The 24,204-nt window shown below is 48.9% G+C and overlaps 1 protein-coding gene and 1 long non-coding RNA gene across 6 annotated transcripts in view; both read right to left on the bottom strand.

The window, feature by feature from the left end:
• MSI1 (musashi RNA binding protein 1) overlaps nucleotides 1-116 on the bottom strand; it is a 28,355-nt gene extending 28,239 nt beyond the window's left edge. Inside the window, exon 1 of the mRNA XM_021413074.1 lies at nucleotides 58-116. Within this exon, the coding sequence (XP_021268749.1) occupies nucleotides 58-116 (59 nt within the window). The remainder of the gene's footprint in view (nucleotides 1-57) is intronic.
• LOC110406358 overlaps nucleotides 8,669-24,204 on the bottom strand; it is a 32,545-nt gene continuing 17,009 nt past the window's right edge. The window contains exons 6-7 of one of the 5 annotated variants that reach the window (XR_002443438.1): nucleotides 9,868-9,929; nucleotides 8,677-9,007 (exon numbers count right to left, since the gene is read on the bottom strand). This is a non-coding gene — a long non-coding RNA (uncharacterized LOC110406358). The other 4 variants (XR_002443437.1, XR_002443440.1, XR_002443441.1 and 1 more) reach the window with 4 other exon arrangements.

Genomic DNA, 24,204 nt, shown 5'->3' with positions numbered 1-24,204 from the left:
GAGCGGGGCCAGGGGGGCGGCGGAGGAGGCGGCCGGCGGCGCCCGCCGCGCCGGTACCAGGGGTCGTGCGGGGAGTCCGGGGAGGCGAGGCCGGGCTGGCTGCCGTCTGTCTCCATTCGGACCTCTTCTCCCTGCGAGGAGCGGCGCCGCACTCCCGGGGCAGATGAGCGCTGGAAAAGGGGCCGGACGGACAGGCCATGCTGCCCCCTCCCCCGACCCCTCTCCGCCGGGCGGGGAGGGAGCGAGGGAGGAGGGCCCGGCGGGCACAACCTGCCCGGCTCCTCCCACCCCCGCCGGCCCGCCGGCCGCCGTGCGCATAAAACCCGCCGGCGGCGCCGGGCCGTGCTGGGACCGAGAGACGGGAGCCGCGCCCGGACCGTGCCGGAGGAGAACGGAGGCGGCGGCGGGAGCGGAGCGGAACGGAACGGCGGGAGCGGCCCGGGGCCCGCGGGCGCTTTGTCCTCGGCCGCGCCGCTCCGCACCTGCGCTGGCGGACAAAAGGCCGCGGGCTCTGCCCCACTGGGGCGGCCCCCGGTCGGGCTGGGCTATCCGGGTCCGCGGGGCGAGGCCCGGCTCGGGCCGCTCGGGTTCGCCGCGGCGGCTCCGGAGCTCCCGGCGGCGGAGGAGGCACCGGCAGCGGGAGGGTTAAAGCCGGCGGGCGGAGGGCCCGGCCCGGCCCCCGGGGCTCCCCTGCCCACCCGGAGCGCTGCCGAGGCCACGGCCCCCGCCGAGCAGAGGCTGCCCGCGAGCTTGGGCTCCCAGACGGGCTGCGGGCACGGGAGGGGAGAGCCTGCACCCGGGGCTCCTGCCCGGAGCTCGGCACTGCCCGCCCGGGCGGCTCCTCCGGCGGAACCCCGAGCCACGCCGCGGCCGGACGGCTCTGCCTGCAGCACCGGAGCAGCGGTTCGGCGCGGCCCAGCCTGAGCCTTTCCCCGAGGATGGAGCAGACCGGCCCCTGCCACTCAGCAGTTCCTCGCTCGTACAAATCAACAGAGCTGTGCCGAGCTTCGGCGTCTCGCTGCCCTCTCGCAAGTTCACCCGGGTACTGAGGGCCCTCCGCTCTGCTTAGCGCTGGGGCAAGCTGGCATAGAGGTGCCCAGTGAGGAACAAACGAAATGCTGGGTGTCAGATGAGAACTGGAGCCTCTTTGCCCTGCCTGCATAGCACATCGCCCTTAGAAAGGGCACTTGTTAGCGTTGGTGACACACCAGAACACAGCAGCGCACAAAGCCTCTCTCAGGACAGGGGCACTGCAGGCTGACAGGCTGCTCCTGGTGCGTGCCACAGTGCTGCCAAATGTTCCTCCTGCCCATCTCCACACCCCAGCACGAGCCTTCCCCACGGTGTGAGGTGCCAAGCAGCTGTGGGTCAGCACCAGCCTCACCTGACCTTGCTTCCCCCTCTTTAATGACTGCTTTTCCCTGTACCGATACACCTCACCTCCCTCCTGGAGATGAACACCTTTGTTTTAATAACACCCCGTAATAGTATTTTTCATTACCTAGGCTCATCCCAAAGCCTGTGGCTGCAACCGAGAGCTGAATTCACCCACTCGCTAGCTCTGCCAAACCACCGTTCACCCACTCCATTTCCTGAGCTGAAGTCGGTGACAGCATCTCATCTCCTGGCCCCACACCTGGGCCCAGAGCGAGCTCCAGGCACTCAGTGGCCACTCCTGGGGACGGAGCTATGCTGTACCTCAGCCATGCTTACAGCACAGACACCTCCCCTTGCATGCCCTGTGAGCTCTGGGCCATCAGAAAGCCACTGCTGCTAATGCCACAGTGCCCAAATTCACTGCTGCTGCGCTGCCTCCTGGCACCTGCTCCGAGTTGGATGGCAAATGCTCCACGTGGGGAAATAATGTTTTGCAAGTCACCTGGCACAGGCTTTCATGCTCCATTGACTGCCCAACTTAGGCAATGCTAATTAAACACCAGAAAGAAGAAAAGAAACAAGAGACCAGTGCTGGGCATGCAAAAGGACAACATCCTTTGGTTTACTCCCAGCACACTGCTATAATTTTAAGTGTATTATACACAACAGGTAATGTAGAGCACTCAGAGACAGCACTAGAACACTTCACCATATACATATATATATATATCTTCTGCGTTATGCTTATTTTATTCTTTTCTTTTCCACCAAGATAATGTTGGAGAAGGGAGAACAGGATCAAAGTGAGCTAACATCTGTGAACATAAGAGGAAAAAAGAGCAATCTTCAGGAGGGGTTGGATGGAGGATGTGGTTGGAGCTGCATCCCTGGGAGTGACGGCACTCAGTACCACGTAACTTATTCCAAGGCCCTTTCCAAAACACAGCCACATTTTGTGTTTCCACCTCAGGACCCCAAAGCCCTTTGGAAGTATCGATGCATTTATCTCTATAACGCGCAAGCCAGCAGATCCTGAAAAATCTGTTGATTAGCGACAGTAGGAAGCTTTCCTCACAGAGAAGTAAATATATAAAACATTCCAGACCTTATGATTGGAAAGATGATCTCCAAATATAAAATAATGCAGCATTGTATTCCTGGGGCTGCAGACAGACAGCTGTAGAGCCTCTGTGGCTGCTGCTGAGAGGTTGCCAAACACCAGCGAGATTAACAAAACTGCTCAGTTTTCTTGCTGCTATTCAGCATCTCGTGTGTGGTAGAGTGACACTATCAAAATCATGTCCACTTCCTGCTGGGGACGATGATTGGCAAAGTGCTGCCCAGCACCAGTGGCAGACACTGGAGTTATTCATGGGGAGAGGGAGGTTCCTAGAAGTGGAGGTTAGGGGAGGGGCAGGGCCTCCTTTGCTCCCCCATCATACCACACTGACGGAGACTGAGTCCTGGAGGCTCAGCTCTGTCCCAGAGCCGGGAGGTTCTGGCCATTGGGTACTCACAGAAGTTTTGTTTTTCGTTCAGTTTGGACAGTTCATAAACTTGAACTGGAATCTGACTCATTCCTATCCTATTTGCATTCCGATGCTGAACAAGCAAACCTGGAAGATATTAAGTGCAGCTCCAGGCGGCCTGGGGGCAATGCCAGGCTCTGGCAGCAGCTTCCGGTCATGCTCCCGTGTGCTGGGAAGCAAAGCCGACCCCCAGGAAGGCCAAGGGTAAAACTGCCCCACGTGCAGGCAGCCACTGCATCCACCCCTAAGGGAACCACTGGGCTGGGGAGGCAGCAGGCACAGCTGGGGAGAGCAGCTACTGAAATTGTTCAGACTCTGCTCTGCTGTGGGCAGGACACAGGCAGCGAGAGGAGAAGAACGGCTGCAAAAAGCACTGAGCTCTTTGCTGTGTAGGAAACCTCACTGAGCTAGGGTCGTGATGGGAAAATGGGATACACAGTGCAGAGCGTCACATAACAGGGTGGGAAAGAAGAGAGGAACTGGGCCGCACTGGAAGAAAGGAGTGAGGTAGAAGAGAGGAGAGCACCCAGATTACCACAGAGCAGCAGGACAGATGGGAACCTCAGAAACAAGAAGGGAAAGGACCCTGCACGGAATGAAAAATGGAAGCAAAATATCATTTTGCTCTCTCAGAGAGGGGACAAAAAAGTAACTTCTAGCTTGGTGAATAGGCATTCAGCATAAAACAGCAGAAGAGAAGAGATCTGTGAAGGATAGCAGGAGACTGCGGGCTTCCAATTGCTGATGGACAAGGGAAAAAATAAAAAATAAAAATATTCAGAGAGTCCTTCCTGCTGCTCTCCCTCTCCACAAGCTCCAGCAGCTCCTACACAGCGACTGCTCTCCACTATCCTACCTACAGCAACACAGCAAAGAGGGAGGAAATGCTGCCTGCTCAGCCAGGAGCACCACAGGCACCCAGCTCTGCTCTGAAGGGGTTCCCCTCTCCAAAGGTGGGCTGGCAATGTCTCCACTTCCCATTAACCTTGTCTCAAAACAAACAGCAGATTTGAAAAACAGGACCTCTCTCTCCTCTCCACCTTCCCTCTCATCTCTTTGTTGCCATCTGTCACAGACTTTCATCAGCCACTGCTTTGTGCTCCATCCTGGCTTCCGCTTAACCTCTGCCCAGCCCTCACTCAGCATCCTTTCACAGAGCTAGCCTTCCTGGATCATCAGCCCGCTGCCATCAAGCTCTTCCCACCCCAGCAGCAGGGCGTTGCCTCCTGCTCTTCCCTTCTCCACCAGGAAGCTCATGGTGGGGTGATGACACAGAGGAATCAATTTCTTCACTGTCAGAGGAAAGAGACGAGGACCCCTGCGACAGAAATCCACCAGATCTGTCAGACTGTTCTGAAGAGGACATTGATTGAACTGGTCCTCGTGTTCAATCAGGATAGGACAGTCAGCTCAGCTGACAGAGAGGGACATCAAGGTTAGATGTTCCAAGAAACTTAGCAACTGTGGTGATGGCTGAAGATGGAAGAGGTCAGCCGGGAGGGCTGAGGAATCCTCATCTCTGAAGACTTTTAAGAACAAATTAAGCAAGCATTGGTTTGATGATCAGGTTATATTTCACCCTTGCTTGTGGCAGAGGTGACTTCTCAGCACTGCTTTTAATACTCAGTTTCTGTTATTTCTTCACCTCGTTAGGTCAAGGACCTCTAAAATCCACCTTAGAGACAGCCATTCCTAGGGAAAGGGGGAGCGAGAGGAGAACAGGGCTGCAGGAAGGACAGTTGGGTCCCCAGCTGAGCTGCTTGCAGGAGGCAGAAATCTGGGTCCTGGCCCTGTCCCAGCGCAGCACCAGAAGGAATAGGCGTTGACAGGAGCAGGTAGAGAACTTCTGGCCCAACACACGAACAGGAGCCGAGCAAGCAGAAGCTGTTTCTCCTTCCCCTCTCTTTCAAGACATAATCAATTTCCTAACTCTGTTGTAACACTCACCCAGCTCTTAACTCTCCCATTTCTTCAGGACTTATTTTCTAATCTAATTTGACGGGACCTTTGCCCCACAGATCCCAACAGCACTTCCCAGAAGACATCTTTATAGCATTCTGGTACCTTGGTGGCATAAAGCAACTGGGACTACCCTGTTAAACTTAACAGCACAAAATTGAGAAGGTTTACAGACCATTTGGGGAATGAACAGGGAAAAGCTCCTTCAAAATCCAAGGTATGTGCTGGAGCTCCTGAGACAGGAAAGGTTCAGCCCAAGGCAAGAGCACAGGACAGAAATACACACTGTAAATCTCCTTAAGCAGCTCAGCCTGTCCTGGTTCCTCAAGGTTTTGTCAAGGTATTTTGTTTGTGCTTGTCACGTGACTTACATCAGGCATCGTGTCCTAATCAAGACGGACAACAGCGTCTCCCCAGGCAAAGCTCCATCCTCAGCCTGCAGAAGCAGCTTAGCTACTTGGTGCATGGCACTGCTGCCTGAGCTGCCTTCCTGCTGAGGCAGGCTACAAGGTCCAGGTGCACCTGGAGACCTCTGTGGTCATTCTCCTGTTCGCTGTCAAAGAATGTTCAACCATCACCTCACCAAGCAAGGCTCTAGCTCACCCAGTGGGTGCAGTACACGGAAGAACTCCTGGCTTTCCAAAGAACTGCACTCAGAACAGTTGCTCTGGGGCCAGGAGCAGTATCTTCTGGAGAAGGAGGGTTTGACTTGTCCCCTGGGGCACACCATCTTCTCTCAGGCTTAGAGGCTGCTGAGCCTTTCAGGCTAGGGAACGTGAAACAAGGAGACTGCTGCTTGAGACTCCAGTCACAGCAATCTCGACCAGGTTTCAATTATGTTTAAAACTGAAAGCAGCTCAAAATCTGTTTCTTGGTCTGAATACACAGTGATTCCTCCCTGCCCACAGACCAGTGAGCTGACCTCTAACTGAAGACAAGCTCTGATTCTGCATCGCTCATAACCTAGTGGGAAATACTTTGCTCCTGCTGCTACTTGTCTGTTCTTGCCCTTGTATCTTCTGCTCAATTTTCACAGCCTTTAAGCATTTATCTTTTCACGCCTTTGCCTGCTCTGGATTTCCCTCAAGGCTGATTTTCCTACGTTCGGGTCCTTATGCCGTTTTCTTTTTTTTGCTGCAGACAGACCTCTGCCACCCACCTCACACCCAAGCAATCCACGAGCTGAAGGAAACTGAGGCATCGAGCTTTCTCCAGAACAAGCAGCGACTTGCCAGCTCAGAGCTCCCAGCTGGTACGTGGCCAAGCCACAAGGACCACAGGGGACCAGCTCCTTCCCAAGCAGCCATCCAGGACATTGCTCAGCACAGAGCTGGGACTGAGCAACGTGGAGACACTGTCAAAAATGGGGGGGATGCAGAGGAGCAGCAGGAAAGCTCTCACAATGGAAGTACACTATATATATTAGAGCCACCCCTTTGCTAGAAGTAGGAATGAAACTGTAACCTCTACAATTCAAAGCTTGTCAGATACATGTATCAAAACACAGGACCCTAGAATCAAATCTTAAGGGTCACAGAAAAAAAAGTAATGGGATGTTTGTAATTTTTTAACTCCATGTCCTCTCCTTCCAGAGGGGTCAGCTGGGTGGGGCTCCGAGCACCTGATCAGCTGTAGTGTCCCTGTTTGTTGCAGGGGAGCTGGACCAGATGGCCTTTAAAGGTCCTCCCAACTCAAACCATTCTATGATCTACTTGTGACATTCCAGATTGATCAGAGAACAGATCCTTGTGCTCCTGTTTACGGGAATGACCAGGGCAGCTCCAGAAGAGAGGAATCTCATGAGTTACACTGGAAATAGGGGATCATACTCAGGCTTGTGAAATCCTGACTCACTGGACTTGTAATCTGATTACACGGGTGTTCTTGGAAGCCTTGTTTAGTGTGTCCTGCCCTGCTCCAGCATTACCCCTCTGGAGATCACCAAGTTTGCTGCTTCAGACACCCATGGGGTTTGGAAGCTGCCTACTTGGGAAGGATGGAAACAGTGAGGCAGTAGAAGTTGTTTTTTCAAAACATCCCACTGCTTCTGAACATTTTAGTCAAAAAGCTGGAGGTGCAAGTAAACATTCTTACTTCCAGACAAGGCCCGTGGGAGCTACGGGCTCACATCTCTGCAAAATGCAGCACCCCAAGGTGCATGCCCACAATCTGTGTGTCCTTATACGTAGTGGCAAACTTGTCGAGGTGGAAAGCACGATGCTCAGATAATCCATACCTCGTGTTTTAGCTGCAGCAGCACCCCGCTCTCTGCTCAGCAGCACGCTGCTAGACACCAGGAAAGCTAGCACAAATATTTTCCTACCTCAGAAGTTATCGTATTCCTGTTACATCTTATAAAGTGTATTTAAACCAAAACACATTTCAGAAAGTGAACTTAAAAAAAAACACCTTGCTGGTGTTTGGAGAAAGCTGGGGACAGAAGAGACATTTGCTGGGAAAGCAGCTCTAGAGCCAAGCAAATTTTTCAAGTGGGAAAGCTCCTCTTACACACTCCTGCTAGGCAGACAAAACGTGCTCACGTTTGTTGGTCATTCTGGAGCCTTGCAAGAAATGCAAGGTCTGGTAAATTCATTCCCAGATGCTGGGGGAACAAGGGGTTGTGGGATTCGATTCAAGATGGGGAGATTTACTGCAGAACAGAGAAAAAGCAAATCAAGGGAAGTTTGTTCAGCCTTCCTTCCCATTTTTTTTTTTCCAGTGAGGCTGCAATAGGAGAAATTTTGGGATTTTATGCTTGTGTTGCTTTAAGGGCAGGAATGCTGGAAACAGAGGTATTTGATACCTTTGCTGCTAATTACAGTGCAAGCTCTCAGTGTCCTGACAATGCCCTTGTCCCTGACCTGGAGGGGCCTCACTGTCTCAGGGTCAGCTGTAATTTAGTTTTAGGTCAGACCAGGGACTCCCCTGCCCAACCAATCACACTTTGTTTTGAAGCAGAAACCATTTACTAGCAAGGAAGGGTCTCGGACCATCAAACTCGCTTCATTAACAAGAAACAGGAACGAAGTGCAGAGCCCCAGAGACGAAGGTCAGTGTAGAACACAAGGAGTGCTTGCTGAGCTGCATCACCAAGGAAGGGGCTGTTCTGCCCCTCAGCCACACAAGCTCGCATCTCCCGTTCCCTTCAATTAAGCATGTTTATTACAAAAGCATCCAGGGACCAACTAGACTGTGCCAGTCCCCAGTCTGGTACAATGGCACTGCCAACCTCTCACCTTCGAGAGTTTACTGCACATAGAAAGAGGCTTGAGAAAGAGGACTGATCTCCTCAGTAAAGCTCGTGAGATGCTCATGCTGCTCCTGCCTCTTCTCACGGGTTAGCTAAGTGATTTGGGAGCAAGAAATTCTGTTTCTTTACTTGAAATCTGGGATTTTTCTTCCCTACCTCAAGAACTGCTTTGAGCTCTTCAGAGAGAACATGCTGCAGAAAATAACCTACAAGCTGTAAAGGAAAACGCTTCTTAACTTTAAGCACTCTAACTCAGAGGGAATGAAGTGTTTTTTCAGATCAACAGATTTGGATCTGATCTTCTTCCCGTTCACCATATTCATGGACAGAGATTATACTGTCATGATACCACAAAACACTGCCTGAAATTAGCTTGCCATGTAAAGAACTGTTCATTACCATTCGTGGGTTAGTTTGAAAGACCAGTGCATTTCACGTGTTTTCAGAGTCCCCACTTCTGTATTTATGTGGATGTAGGACTGTGTTTGACGAAGAAAGCCCACCTGGAACACAACTTTGCACCTCACTCTGACAAGAGGTCAACCTGTAATTATAAGAAAAAAGCTAGATTTAAAGGAAAAAAAAAAAGAGATGATTTATTAAAAGTAAAATCTTTTGACAGTGAGTTAGTGTTCAGTGTCCAAATCATGAAAACATGGAGACAAGAATAGAACAAAATACACTGTTTGGGAACACTGACAACTTCAGTTCCAGATGCTGGCCACTGCTGGGGTTGGAGATCAAATGTGAGAGACCACAGCTACGGAGAGAAACGGGACTGCTAGGGGATGCTCAAACAGCGATGCTCAAGTCTCTCTTTGATAAAAGTTGACTACAAGACAGCAGCACACCCCGATGTGCATTAATACTTGTTCACTGCCACGCTTGACAGCTGCAAAGCATTGCAGTAGAAAGAATTACCATCCTTGCAGACTTTCAGATGAGTTCAAAACGCAATATCCCAGTTGCCAAACACCACAGCTCCCCAGCTACACATAAACCCAATCTCTGCTCTCGCTATTGATTCTTCTCTAAATATCAACACAGCTTCCAAGAGCCCACCTGAATTGCCAGAACTCTTCGTGGGACAGGTCCCAGCTACCCAAGAGACCTCTTCTTCATGACTCCCCAACAAAGACACGATTTTCAGGAGCAGTGCAACTGCTGTGTACCAGCACAAGGCTCTGGAGCAGAGCAGATAGCTTTCTTGGCAGCTGGCCCTTAGTGCTGGAGCTTGCTCCCAGGAGAGATTAGAGGGAGTAAAAACCTCATTGCCTTCAGAGCAAAGCACTCAACCTGCTTCTACCAGAGATTTCTCACAAGAGAAAAAAAAAAAAAAAATCTAAATGTCTCTACAAATAGAAGACTGCAGGAACAGAGAATAGATAGCCCAGTTAATGCCATTTGTACCACTCTGTGAACAGCTCAGCTAACACTGTCATCAGTAAGGACAGACAGAAGCTCTGAACAGCGTTTTACACTGGAAAGATCATCTGACTAACATCTGGACAGGTAATTGCCTCCCTACATAAAATCACCCCGAAAGCAGGTCTACAGCTGCAAAGTTTTCATGTGAGGTTTTTAAATTGTTGAATAGCATGAAATGTATGTTATCTCCCAGGCAACCTTGTTCAAGCCCCCTTTTTTATTCTCAAGGCATGCTAGAGGATAGAAATTATCCTCAGGTTCCCAGGTAGCGCAATTTATAGACTGAGGCTGCTGAAAGTGCAAGTAGAAACTACTCAGACTCACTTAGACTGCATGTGCTTTCAGACTCCCCTTTCACTTCAGGTGTCACCACATCCACATAACCCCTGTAGCAAAAAAGAAAGGAGAGAGCTTTCACTGGTGTCAAGGAAGTCTGAACTCTGTCTACAGACAAGTAAGTTTTCTGTCCACACACAGAGGACTCTGCACAAATGAGCTGCCTCCCGAGGGCAGAGAAGAATCCCCTTCAGAAGCAGCTCCCAAGGCTGGAGCTGCTGTTCAGCAGCACACGATGCTGGCTCACCCTGCAGCCCAGCAGGCTCCCAGGGTTGGGGCCACCAGCACCGCAGGGCACCTGGCTAACCACAGGGAGGTCACCTCCTGCCCTCTGCCACCCTGCCACCGAGGCAGGGCTCTGCAAGGTGCAGCACGAAGCTCTGGGCAGGGTGTGCAGGCGGCAGCCCAGCCTGGCCTGGGAACTCAGGAGCAGCAAGGAGGGAGAGGATGCTGGAGTGGAAGTGATTTGAATTAGAACAAACCGGCTGCTGAATAGAAGCTTTTATTCCAGCATGGAGAAAGCTTTGTTAGTCGAGCACATGTGATGCACAAAAGCCTCCACTTGAATTCATTGAGTTTTAATTGGTTCTCAGGTGGGGGAGGAGACGGGTGTTAGGAATTAGGGATTCCTTAAAGAGGCAATATCATTAAATCTTAACGCCTCTTCCCTCTCACCCCACACCCCCAGCTTCAGCTTAGGAGTCTGGCCTCGTTCAATTGTCTTATGCTAGAGAATCAGAAAAACTGAGGGAGGGAAAGGGTGAGAGGGGGAGTCACTAATAAAGCCTAAAGGGAGATCAATGAACGAGGAGGGTGAGGGGCAGGACGAAGGCTGAAAAAAGAAAGGCTGGTTGGGAAAGGAGGGAGGTCACACGCAGGCAGGGAAAGCAGGAGAGCCTCCAAGGGATGAAGGAAAGAGAATGATGCCATTTGAGTCGTGGCTTTCTTTTCTGCCTGCATTCCTTCTTTTATTGAACACTTGAAACTTCCCTTGGAGATCCTCCATCTTGGCTCCGCGAGTCTGTGCTCAGAAATAAGTCACTCATCATGAGGAAGGAAGAAAATCCTGGGACAGGCACAGAGCTGCGTGTGTGTAAACGACAGCAGCAAGAGAAACCTCTCTGGAAGGACCTTGTAAGAACTGCCACTTGTTTTGCCAGACACAGCACATTTCAGACAGAAGTTTTGTCACTAGGAGCCTGCTGCAGAAGTAGCTGAATCAAGGTCCTCATGAGTGAAAGAGAAAGGGAGTAATCGGGAGCTAAGGAGATTTCACAGTCAGCATCATAGGAGGTATGGCACACTGCCTGCTTTATGAGACTGTGGGTACCTGCAAGCCAGACCCCAGCAAACGACTGCCATAGGGTGATGGGGGACATCTCAAATATACAATGATTTCCACCAGCCCAATATATCATAGGAAAATGAGTAAATCTTGTTTTACGTATCTAAATTCCAGTTGTAATAGGTAAGTGAACGACGTCCCAAACACACCGCTTGCACACATTAACTCTAATGCATTTTCTTTTAGAGATCCTGACAGAAGAATACTGCTTCTATATTTAAGCCAGAACATTTATCCTGTATAAAACCATACATAGAATATCTGCTATTCAGGAAGCACTGCCTGATGTCTACTATAACTCTCGATTACAAAATCAGACTGCACAGTCTCTAATTGTAGACTTAGCCACGGCACTAATCTCCTCCAAAACAGGGACGCTGCAACTAATTACTTTATGGACTCCAACAGGAGCTCTCAGGCTTCGGTTCGAGGAGGCTGTGGGATGCTGAAAACAACATTCCCATGGTGGCCTCTCCTCAGGAGACCGTCTGATCTGAGTCACTTTGTGTGGTGTGTAACCCAAAGGAAACACAAGATTCTCCACTGACCCAGCTGTGGTATGGGGCAGCTCTCACATACATGCGGGTTATTCATGTATTTCAGGGGGAAAAAAAAGATGAGTGAATTCACTCATTGAAAAAGTCATAGGATCCCATTTTCCAGACTCCCTCCCTGAAACATGAGCCTAAGCATCACTTAAGAGTGACACAGAACGCTCTCATTTGGTCCTTAACTCCAACTTACAGCAGACGGGGTCTCCACCTGGCAAAGGCATTCGTGAGCAGTGGGATGTGACAGTGCCTGGCACCAGCCACACAGGAGGCGTTCATCCACACATGGAGAAGAACTAACAATACTTTGCCTTGATTTTAAATCGTGCAGAATCCACTCTGACTTTACCACACTGCCTACTGTCACTGCTTGACCAGCGCCAACCTACGGCAGCCCTGCCCCACAGGAGCAGCAGGGCTTTCCACCAACAAGGCAGCCTCCCCTGGAAGGCTCACATAGGAAAAATGAACAAAAAAAAACCCCACAAATCATCAACAGTAATGTTTGGTAAGTCCGTATTCTTGTGCACAGTTCTAAACCTCATTCCTGCCTCCTCAAAAAGCCATAATGCTCTGTGGAGGACAAAGTCACTGGACTGTTTCCTATAGCCCTGTATGCTACACTAGAGACAGAACTCCTGAGATTAACTCTCCAGTAAAAGAAAGCCTAAGAGAAGGCTGTTGTAAGGATGGGCAAGGTCATGCCTCCAAGTTAGCTCCCAGGATTTGTTCTATCCTTGTTGTGCTGGATGCATTTGCTCTCCCTCAGCCTCTCCTGCAAATGTTTCCCTCTCTTTCAGACATGTTCAGTTTATCTTTATACTTCAGTGCAGGACTATCAATTTTCCCAATATCTGCTTGTTTCCCAGAAGCCTCCTGTTTTGTAGCTTAGAGCAGAATCTGACCACCACGTACCATTTCTGCCTTTGCAAAAAATAACTTTATATATATATATATATTTTAATCTTCTATTACGCTCAGAATTCTTGCTCTTGTCTTACAGCTTTTTGTAGATGCCATTGGTAGCAGAGATCCTCTTACAACATCTTTCCCAGCAGGTACCATTTCCACGGGCCCTTGGTATGCAACAGCAAGCACTTCTCAACTGCTTTGCTACGCAAGCCCCACGTTTGTCTGTCACAAACAGTGTCAGTTATTACAGCATCAAATGTGTTGTATGCAGCAGGGCTCTTTAAGACTGCCACGAATTGAAAATTGTTTTCCTACCTCTTCTCAATGCCTGATGGAACTGGTATCTCAGCAATCAGCAGTGGCTTTGGGGCAAAGTGTGACTGACACATCTATATCAGCTATCTAGTTAATTTTATTCCCAGCCTGTTTTGTTACATTAAACCTCAGGATGCTCACCACACTCCCTTCTTTCAAAGCAGGAGAGAGCAAAACCATTCCTTCAGCTCTAGAAGAAGCCTAGCGATGGCTGTTCCCTCAGTTAGACCAGCTTCACCTCTCAGGAACTCCTAGAACTACAAGACTGACTCTTTATTTGCAAGAACCAATATCACACAAAGACAATATTCAGCCTTAACAAAATATCACTGCCAATTTCAACAGGACCACAACAGATACATCTTATGCCAAGCCACCGGTCAGGTACAAACTCCAACTTTCCATTATCCTTTGTGAAGGATTTATATGACTGCCGACAGTTTCATACTATAAAAATGAAGACCACTCCAGCAAAAGTCTTTACAAACTCGATCGGAACACTAGCAGAGCAACATACTCTACTCCCCTTGGAAATCATCTGTTTCTGCTCCAGCAGTCAAGGGCCGTGGGAGCACCTATCCCTTGCTCAGTGGCTGGTCACGCCAGCACCATGCACACAGACAAAAGGTTTCCTGCAACTTGCACACGCAGAGATGGAGTGCAGCTTTTCATCTGTGTTTGCAGCCCCTGGCAGGCTCCCAACACCGGCTTCAGCCCCAGCCCAATCAGGGCCGCAGCTGCTGTAGGACTGGACCTCAGAACATGCACAGTCGCTCTGGGCCTGAAAGCCACATCCCAGTTAGTGCAGAGAGAGGGCAGAAAGCTGCACGGGAGCAGGGTGCTATGTATTACAGAGACAGAATGAGGCTAGGATGACTAATGAGAGAAACCAGCGCGACAGAAGCTTTCCAGTCCAGTGCCCTCACAGGTTTCTGTGCAAGATGGTAACGCTTTGCACATTTATTGGTGTAATACCACATACTTATCATTTCTAAAACTAGCACAACACCACACCTCTGGGCCCCAACAGCATTGTGCCACGTTTGGAAGGATCTTTACAAACATACATGGCTGATATCAACCAACAGCGCCCAAGTTACCGCTGTAAACTTCCGGGAGCACTTTGAGTGCTTTTGCCCATTGTATCTAAACACGTTATTTCTCTGAATGATATCACTGTTCCATCTCCTGTGTTTTGACATGTAAGTAAGAAGACGAGGGGCACTGTGGCTTTAAGAAGGTCATTTCCACTGTCCTGCCGATGTAATTAGTCTGCTAAAGAAAGGGCAGAGGCTGGAAATTGGATTGAGCAAACCAGGCTTTAGCCGCAGGATGAAGGCAGAGCCCCAGGATTGTTATGTTAATCACCTGAGCTCAGCAGTCCCTGCCCTTCAAACCAGTACAAGCCCAGTACAAACCTGGGACCTCTCTGCAGAGCAAACCCAATCTCGTTCGTGTCAGCTCCAGCTGCCCTATAGCATCTCCTGTGCTGCTGGGGACAGGGTTGCCGGTGCTACCCCTGCAGACAGACCTGGGGCCACCCAGCACCGGGGGGAGCCCCTGTCTGCCAGCAGGCACAGTCCACAGTGACACCATGCCACCCAACCTGAGTGCAGGGACACAGCTAGGTGAGGTGAAGACTAAATTGGGGTGATGCTGGGAGCTGATGGGCCAGGGCTGCCTTGAACCAGCTGAGCTTGGAGCCCTGGCAGTTTTGAGTCAATAAGCACACCTGAAAGCACAAACTGCTTACCATTATTTCACTGATAGAAACATAGCATTAAGAATAATAAGCCAGATTTGCACCCAGAATAATAATGACCATAGGCAGCGGAGTTGCATGAAATGGGACTCGAGTTTGGTTTGGAGCTAGTGACAGCGCAAGAACCCAGGTGCTGACTTGAGCACGAGTCCAGCATCCTCAGTGCCAGCACTACCCCAAGGTAATCTTGGGTAAGCCCAGGGAGTGCAGCTCTGCACCAGTGCTGCCACCTGCACATTCCTGATGCACTTTACTGGTTTTCCCCGCAGGCCTATCAGCCTGGAAGTGTGCCTCTGTGTCTCCTCTCTGCTCAAAAACTTTGTGCTAACAACCCTCACCACACCACCCACCTCCCTGTTAACGCAGCAACCCAGGCAGGCCATTGTCTTCTCCCTGCAGCCCATTTTCTTAGGGTGAGCTTGCACCTCTCCCCTTGCCAGGCCACTTGGGCTCCACGCTGCCTCCCTTGTTCTTTCAGGCATTTTTTTCACTGCACCCCTGCGCTGCCTGGGAGGGGGAGGGAAGGAGGAGGATGGGAGGGCAACGTCTGGCCCCGCATCCAGTGTGCCGGATGGCATGGTTTTGGAGAGGCCTGGCTTAGTGAAGTTATTCAAGCCAACGGCAGCCTGGCAACCGGGCGGCCACAATGGGAGCGCAGGAGGAGGAATGTTTCCACATGCCTGATCAATGGGAGCAAGGGAGACAGCAAAGCAAACAGAAGCTGGGAAAGAGACACAAAGAGAAAGCAGCCTTTTCTCTGCTCAGTTCCTTTCATTTGTCACAGCTCTTTGTGAAGCTGATGACAACGGAGGCCCTTCGGAGGCTAGTTTTAGGGAGTTTGGTTTTTCTAATTAAATAAAACGCTGTGTCCTTTTTCTTCACTTGTCACCCTCCAGCTCGCCAAAAAGTGTCCAAGCAGCCCCATCTGCACTCCAGCCCCCAACTCCGTGCACCTCCAGGGAGCCCCAGGCACCTCCTTCTCCCTGGGAAGGCAGAGGCAGAAGCACGCCAGCTCACTCAAAAGCATCTCCTGGGCCGTGCGGTGCCCTGCCCAAGCACGGCTGGGGGCCAGCAGCAGCAAGCTGCACATGCCACCAACCCCCCCCCCCCGGCTGCTCATTATGGGAATAAAGAGCTCTGCAGAGGACAGCTCCTCTGGAGGTGGTGTGCTCTCCGCGGCAGCTGCTGACGAGACTAACGGGCAACTTTCTATGGGAACAAGGCAGCGTTCAAAATAGGGTTAGAGGGTAGTTGCCTTGGAAACTTGGATCGTTTCTACCGAGGGGTTACAATTTTCCCCAGTAGGTCCCAGACAGGATTTACCTGGGAGCTGACTGTGGGGCAGAAGTTCCCGTTTGCTGCCTCCCGCAGCCTGCACAGAGGCTCCCCAGGAGGGGGACAGAGGCGAAGGAGGGGTTTCTGGAAAGAGGCACCAGCTTGGTGGTGTTGGGCTGCACAGCGACCAGATCCAGCCCTGTTGCGTAACCAGTGATGGGAGCCCAAAGTTGCTTCCTCTAATTATTATGCAAGAGTTCACAGCAACAGGCCTCCTCTGTGCGGGAGTTTACAGGAAAAGTCTTCCCTGGCTCCAACTCAGTGCCAAGCACACCAACAGGAGCAGGAGTTTGGCGGTGACTTTCCTGTATTGAGGTCAGAGCAGAGATTTTTCTCCTAAAAACATATAAGTCTACTGTGACATCTGTAATCCTGAAGAACCAAAAGATCTCATTGCTTGCTGAAGACACCTACCTCTTCTTAGCCACCATCAAACGCAGGATTCCTCTCCCTGCAATATCTCCATCCCCAACCAGGGCACCACAGGTGCAAGAGGAGGGCTGGTGCTCCAGCCTGTGCATCTCAGCAGTCTTTTACTCAGTTTGATTCAAGATGTGACCAAACCGTGGGAGGGAGACCTAGCAGCACAAGCTGTGTGAGTGGCAGCACGGGCTCAAGGAAACCAATCAAAACGTGGTCCAGATCACTGCTGTAGCTCTGACTCAACAGCACAAGAAAAATTCCAACAGCCAAAAGGCACAATGGCCAAATACAGGCTCTTCAGAACTGCAGGCTTGCTTGCTGCCAGGCTCTCCAGGCAGACAGCAGCTTCCTCAGCTGATACCTGCTTGCTCCCAGCATTGCCACCGAGCCCTGTGATAAATCTCTTGGCTTCTCAGTGGTGCTGTTTCTCATCCAGCAGGATGAATATTGAATCAGGCACTTTGGCAGTCTCTGAATCAGTAAGGTCACATCATCTTACCAGCTCCAGTGTCAGCCCACCCACACTGCATTTCATAACCCGTATCTCCACCCAGCCCTCTCCTTGGAGGACTCAGACACTCCCGGCTGCCTGGCCAGGCTAAAGAGGATCCCAGGAGACACTTTGCATGAAAGCCATAGAGGTTTCCTCTACCTCAGTCTAAAGGAATCAAGGTGACGCTGCCTCAGTTTCACTGCCTCCTCACCTCCCAGGGTCATTGTGTGACCATCAGCTGGGCAATGATATTTGTCAGCTGCTCATTTAACATCGTACTCCTAAAGAAGGACAATCACAACAAAAATTATAAGTGACTGAAGAATGGGATTTCGCCCTCTCCCAGCCTCCACAACATCAAGCTGTTTGCTTCTCTGTAATCAACAAATATGCTCTTGGGAAGTGCCTCCATTTCCATATCGGAGTATATCATTGCCATCCCACAGACCAACCTGGCTCTCCCACTGCCCCCAGACATGCGCCAGGCACCAGCCTGCAGCTGAATGAAAATCAGGAACCTCGCCTCGCCGACTTCAGAGCAGAATCTCACCCCACGAGCATCACCTACTGCTTAAAAAAAAAATTATTCCAGAACTCCTTGAGCCTTTTTGTAAGGAAGGAGAAATCCTCCTTCACTCCTGCTCAAAGGATTGCTTTCATTAGGGCCTCCATAGATTTGCAATGGCAAGTATTTAACCTGCTTCAAAAATATTCATGAGACTCTCACGTGCATTCAGTAAGGGCAGACAAGCAAAATCTTCAGCTCATGTTCTCCCGGGGTCCCATGGTGCTGATGGCAATATACATCCTAATTACCATATATACCATATTGAGAATGAGACCTTGTCAGCTCTGGTGACGTTCTCTTTGAGAGAAAGAAACAGTCAGGAAGCGATTGTGGTTATTTCTCAGTAGATCAGGAAAAAAGTCTAACCCTGTGTGAATATTTTTCAATACCTGCCCTTGTCCCTGACCTCAGTGAGAAGCTTCTCAGCCAGGTCACAGCAAACAGCTGATCTATGCCAGAATATTCACACATTTCCAAAGCTCAGGTAGTGTGTCAGAGCAAGATGTGCTCCTGTCCAGGGGGAGTGGGAAATTCTCAGATATGAAAAACTGTCAGGAGAGTGTGTTATGGTATTCAGTGAGTTCTAAACAACAGCACTGCTCTTCTTAACAAACAGTGCCTTTGAAATGTCGCAGCATAACACGCATGAGACAAAACAAGCAGGAAAAGCAGCATTCACTCACCAAACACAAGCATCACAGAATGCTAACCAGTTACTGCACATTTCCAGAAAGGCCGCAGATGAGTGCAAAATGCAATGCAAGTGGTCCCTTCTAACAAAGGAAAGCAAAGTGTACTCCTTTTTAACACCATCACTGCAAGGCAAAGCAGTTCTCACGTAGCTGGCGCTCTGCTTTCACTCTTGCACCTGCTGAGAAGACACCATCCTGATAAGTAGCAGCACTCTATAGCTCCCCAGTCTGCCTCTCTCAACAAGACCCTTCTGTGCTGCCTATGGATTCATCTCAAGATAACATTCTTCGGTATAAGGACAGCCTGCTGACGGACACATGCAATTAGCAGCCTGCTGACAGGTGCCCTTTCAGCCTCTCTGTGGCCCCTTTTACTCAGGTGAAGCTGGTGGAGCGATCCAGGCACCCAGCCTTTGTTACAGCTCTATAAAGCAGAGGAAATAATTCAAAAAGTCTTCAAGGGAACCTCAGGGTAAGAAGAAAAAAATTGCGACAGGTATTCCACGACGGAGGAAGAAGCGGCATTTTATCACTGCTGAATGGATCCCACTACTAAATCAATAAGTGTTTGAGTTTTTTGCAGTTCTTAGCACAGGTAGCACAACCAGGCAAAGAATCAGCAGCTGCAAGTAAGTAAGTAAATAAAGCTCAGAGGGGAAGGGGTGGGCAAAACAGAGAGTATTTCTTTCAGGAACGGCTGCATTAATCCCAGACACATCAATCCCATTAATCCCACCCAGGGATACCTCCTCTAATATGCTTTCTTTCTGCCTTCTGAAAACGCACCCGTGAGGCAGACAACGCAGGGATGATGCAAACAGCACAAAGCCACTGGGATGACGTTACTGCTGTCCCAGCCGCTGGTGTTCTGCGGGGTACAGGGAGTGCTGGGCCCAGCATGAGATTTCCACGCAGCACGATTACATGACCTTGTCACAAGATTCAACCCTCTGGGTGGGAAGGAAGGAAATCCTTTCAGACGTCATGTCAGAGCTTCTTGAGGTCTTCCCCATTTACTTGTGCCTCAGTCCCACCAGGCTCACATGCGGGCCACAGCCTCACATAACTGTTTTCCAAACAAAACCAAAACAAAATGATCCCAGCACATTTTGGTATGGATTGAACAAAATAATATCACGTGGTTGCAGGACAGAGCACAAGCACAGCCTCCTCCACACACAGCCAGAGCTCTTCAACAGAAATCAGAGAAATCCCTTCCCTTGAGAATGGGATGTTCATGCACCTGGGTCCCCGATGCAAAGCACAGGGCACATCCAGCCCCATTCCCTTCAGCACTTGAGCCCTGACCTTGACAAACCATTTAGCAAAGGGTGTGCATGCTGTTCAGACCTTCCCCTCTGCTCACAGATACGTGACATGAAACAGTCCAAACTTACAGGGGACAGACAATTGTGAAAGACAGCCATCTCTTCTATAGAAGTCTGCCTGTCACTCCCTCGCCTTCCACAGCCCACTTCAAACATTCTTTCAAAACCACAGAAAGTGTTTTTAAAATGTTATCTCACTTGCAGACCCCTACAAGCTTCTCACAAGAGATACAAACCTGCACATAACAAACCTCAGCCTCCTGAAGGCAGGCTTGCTGTGGCTGTTATCTTTTACAGGCCCTGAGGTAGTCCATGGACTACACAGATGGAAAGTTATGGACTCGAGGGACAGTTACACCACATTTCTCTGGTTAAAGCACACAATAAGTATACTTACAAGCTAGAGAAGCAGAAACTAAGTAGCATCAATCAAGATAACAAGAAAAATCGTAACTATTTGTCCTTACCTGGGGAAGTGGTCTTTCTCCCTATCCAGGGAAACAGTCTTTACTTTTTCCAATGAAAAAGCTGCAGCTTCCGGAGATCTCAGGAACACTAACTTGTGCAGCCCTTCTCTCATTTTACAGCAATCAGCCAACCCATGCAGCACAAGGCAGAATCCTGTTTTGGCTCCCTGTCTGGCTGAGCATGGCAGGCCAAAGAGCAGATGTGAGCGCTACCCAAAACCTCCGCTGGAATTAAAAAGCCATTCACACAAAGCCATCAGTAACCTCCTATGCTCTGCCAAGATCTATGGCTAGGCACAGAAGCGCTCTCCTAATGGCTTTGCTAATTCCCTTTTGGAAGGGCTGTAACAGTTGATCTCCCATATACCACTTAGCACCTGATAAGCAGCAGCTGGGAAAGGGGAACAGAGCCTGGGGATGCTTACAGGTGGCCACAGAAACGTGCTTCCCAATACACGGCCTGCCAGTAGCAGATTCCTGCACAGGTCTGGGGGAAGGTGGATTTCATCATCCTGAAATTCTGCCAGTGCAGCAGGTAAGACCTCTTCTGCATCATCACTCTATCATACAGGCTACGGGCAGCTGGGACCATCTCCAGCAGTACCAAAGGCTACTTTCCCATTTCCTCTGTCATCTATCTTCTCTCAACCCCGAAAGACATACAAATCCACAGTTAAATCCACCCACTGCTGCGATTCCAGAGGTGTATGCATCCTTCTAGTGCATGAAAAGTTCCACACTAATGGTGCCCAGGAGCAAGTCCTCCATCCTACCTGCTGGTCATTTGAAAATAGCTCTAAGTGATTCTCTGTCATGCTAGAAGAGTTTGTCAGCTTGTCTCACATCTGGTTCTGGCACTGCTGGTGTATCCAAAAGACATCTCACAACATCCACCCATCACGAAAACAGCCATGGGGCTGAACGCTGAATCTGCCATGGGACGGATATCTGCCCTCAGCTCCAAGAAGCTAATCAGACCAAGCCCTACAGACTCAATAATTAACAAAGAATGTACCTGAAGCCAGTATATTAAGGGATGAGAACGCATTTTGGGTCCAGAGAATTAAACCATTGTAATCAGAGAAGAAAAAAAAATCCGAAGCAAAATCCTTGCACAGACCTTGACTATTCCCTTAGCAGGACAAACTTGATGACTAGTTGTTGTTTACAACGATAAGGTCAGAGGAAAGGCCATTTCCTCTCAACAATTGTCAGAAGGGATTAAAACCCGCATTCAGGCCTGCTTTGAACTAGCAGGTACTCCATTCCCCGATGGTATCAGGCTCCATTCAGCGAGGTCTCAAGCAGCCTCCGGGGCATGTCTCCATAATGCCCCTATTGTGGAAATATGCAGGACTGCTTCCTGCATTCACTCTATCTTTATGAAGCTTCACCCTTGTGGTCTGATATCCAGGTCAGGAAGCAATCCTGCAATCACTGTTTAATTAGTCATTTCCCAAGTCTGCCTTAGCTGAGAGCTGCTGTTGCTTGTCAGCCTCTAAGAGGCAGTTTGGGAATCAGAAACATCGCTACCAGACTGAGAAAGAAAAGTTGCTCACAGGGTTTGAGACTCGTTTGTACTGCAGGATGAGATTCCATATTCTCAATTTCCCCCTTTTTTTTTTTTTCCTCTGAGAGGATGAAGGGGACATTGCACCTTCTGCAAGTCAAGACAAAAGGTGATTTATAACAAAAGTGCGTTTTATTTTTGTCAGTTTGTTTGTTTTTATTGACTGGGCTTTGGTTGGCTTGGATTTTTTGTTTGTTCTCTGAAGAAATACCATTGCTCATACAAAACACAGCTCAGGAGAGGACAGCCCCAGGAATTCCAGCTGCATATCTGCCCTTGTGGAAGTCGGCACTGAGCCTGAGAGTTCAGATATGCAGCTCCTAACTTCCCCAAACGAGTTCACTGGAAGAGGTATTTCCTAACACACAAACATCAATTTTAAAAGTATGGGAGTTATGTATTAAATTGGAGTATTAAAATATTTGTCTAGATAATGAAAGTCTGCGCAAGGAGGAATGCAAAAGGAAAAAATATGGCCATTGAAATGCAACTGTTTCAGGAAACGATATTTTTTTCTGTACAACAAAATAAATAAGGTATTTCAATAATGTCAAAGACCCATTTTGCCATTTTCAGTGTATTGGAGGTTGTCTGGAAAAGCTTTTCAAACAAAAAATACACAATTATATAATAAGTTATATAAAGTTGTGTAAGTTTAAAGACACTGAAGTCAGAGGCTCTGATGAAAGTAACGCTTTCAGAGTTTCATTTTGTAAGAAACTTATATCCATTCTGGAATGGGAAAGGTTTAGAAATCTTAGCATTTCCTAGTAAAATGAGAACTTCTGTCCTTCTCTAGTTCCAGTTTCTTTTGATCTAATTAAATATTTATAACAGAAGTGTGCAATAATTTACCTGTGACAGCAGGACAACCCCGCTTTTGGTAAGTACGCGTGAGGCAGAAAAAAAAATCAGAAGAAAAACCTTAACAAATCAGTAATCCCATTGAGAAATTACATACGTTTCAAGAAATGGTTTTGGAATTCACAGAAACCAATGCCAATGGGAAGCAGAACTGGTGAGGGAGTTATAACAGGAATTGTTATTTTCACCGTGTGAGAAGTTCCTGCTTGCTCTCTGGATGCAGCAAGTAACTTTTCAAAGCCTTGCTCCAATCATGTATTTAGATCAGTCTGTGTACTAGGCCAATGCACACTGCTTCCAGCAGCTCCAGGAAAGGCCACGTATCTGCCAGAAAAGCCTGCAGCTGTGTCCTCACCAAGACAATATTACCCCCAGCAACAGCTAAATCCAGAAGACACAGAGATGAGATAACTTCACACGAACACCCTTTCTCCTGCACTGCTCTTCCGTGTCTCAAGGAGACAAGTGGCACCTCCTCTGTGCTCCTTTTCCCCTGCTTTTCCCCACATTTTCCTACCCACAGCAGTGTATCTGGGATTAGCCTCTGCGGTCTTCTGTCATCTTGCTTTTAAGCTGAGATTTCTTGCAAAGTGCCAAAATGCAACATGAAAAATTATTTTTAAGACCCACACTGATCAAGGAAGGGTGCAGAAGAGAGCTGTGAAGGGAGCTCAAGAACACCTGTGAGGTTGTCCTCTCCACCTCCTCACCTGGGGGAACAAAAGCTCAGCATCCAGCATTACCATAGCACCAATAGCCATAAATAAATTGCTCTTGTAAGAAAAGAACAGATGTGGCAAAGATTGTTCCAGGGTCTATAGCAGACCACAGCCAAAGCACAAGAGTCTAAATGTGCTGGGCAGGGATGGCAAGGGAAGTCACAACTGGGTTCCATCTAGGGGAAATTATTCTTATACTCAATTCATCAATTTATGGGCAAGCAATCCCACAGGCAGCGCTGACTTGATTAAACAGAGCCATAATGACTGTGAGTGTAAGGAAGCATCCAGCCAAGTATGCAAACTAGCCTTCTCAGCCTAGAATAAAAGCTTCCTAACCAATAATTTCATGCTTTTATCTATCTGATCATTAATACAGATACCAAACAATGCCAGCTCGACGTGGTGTCAAAGGCTCTGACAACCTCTAATTGATAATAAATAATTCAATTTCTATCCCAATCCAAAACTGCTGAATCTTGGGGCATGTTCCAAATAAATGATTAAAAAGAACTTTGAATGTAATTATATCTAACACAATTGGGGATATTGCCCAGATGAAATTTACAGCAACTATTCAGAGCTACCAAATTTCAATGACACTGGCAACTCTTTATGACTGCTAGAAAATGAAATGTTCTTTACTCAGGCAATGGGCTGCATTTCTATCTGACAGCTGTATAGCAGCAGCTCAGCCAGGCCAATCATGCTGCCTGCAGAGGTGCAGTCTATCCCAAAATCACCCAAGAGAATTTGGGAGCATGGTTTTACCACAACTGGATTTTCTTTGTTCTGTACATGCAGAATGTGATATATGTATATACATATTTTTTTTTTCCTGATACAGCTGATTATTCACCTCCTCCAAAACTGCTTACATTGTAATTAGTGAAAGTTTATTTAGAAATTATCACCCCTACTTCCTGGAATGAAAGTAAGGCAATGTGTTTCAGCAAGGAAAGTGACCATCTGAGCAGCCCT

This window comes from Numida meleagris, chromosome 14 (genome assembly GCF_002078875.1).
Source record: "Numida meleagris isolate 19003 breed g44 Domestic line chromosome 14, NumMel1.0, whole genome shotgun sequence".
NCBI lineage: Eukaryota > Metazoa > Chordata > Aves > Galliformes > Numididae > Numida > Numida meleagris.
Note: the sequence above shows the minus strand (reverse complement) of the source record. Positions and strands in the feature narration are given on the sequence as shown.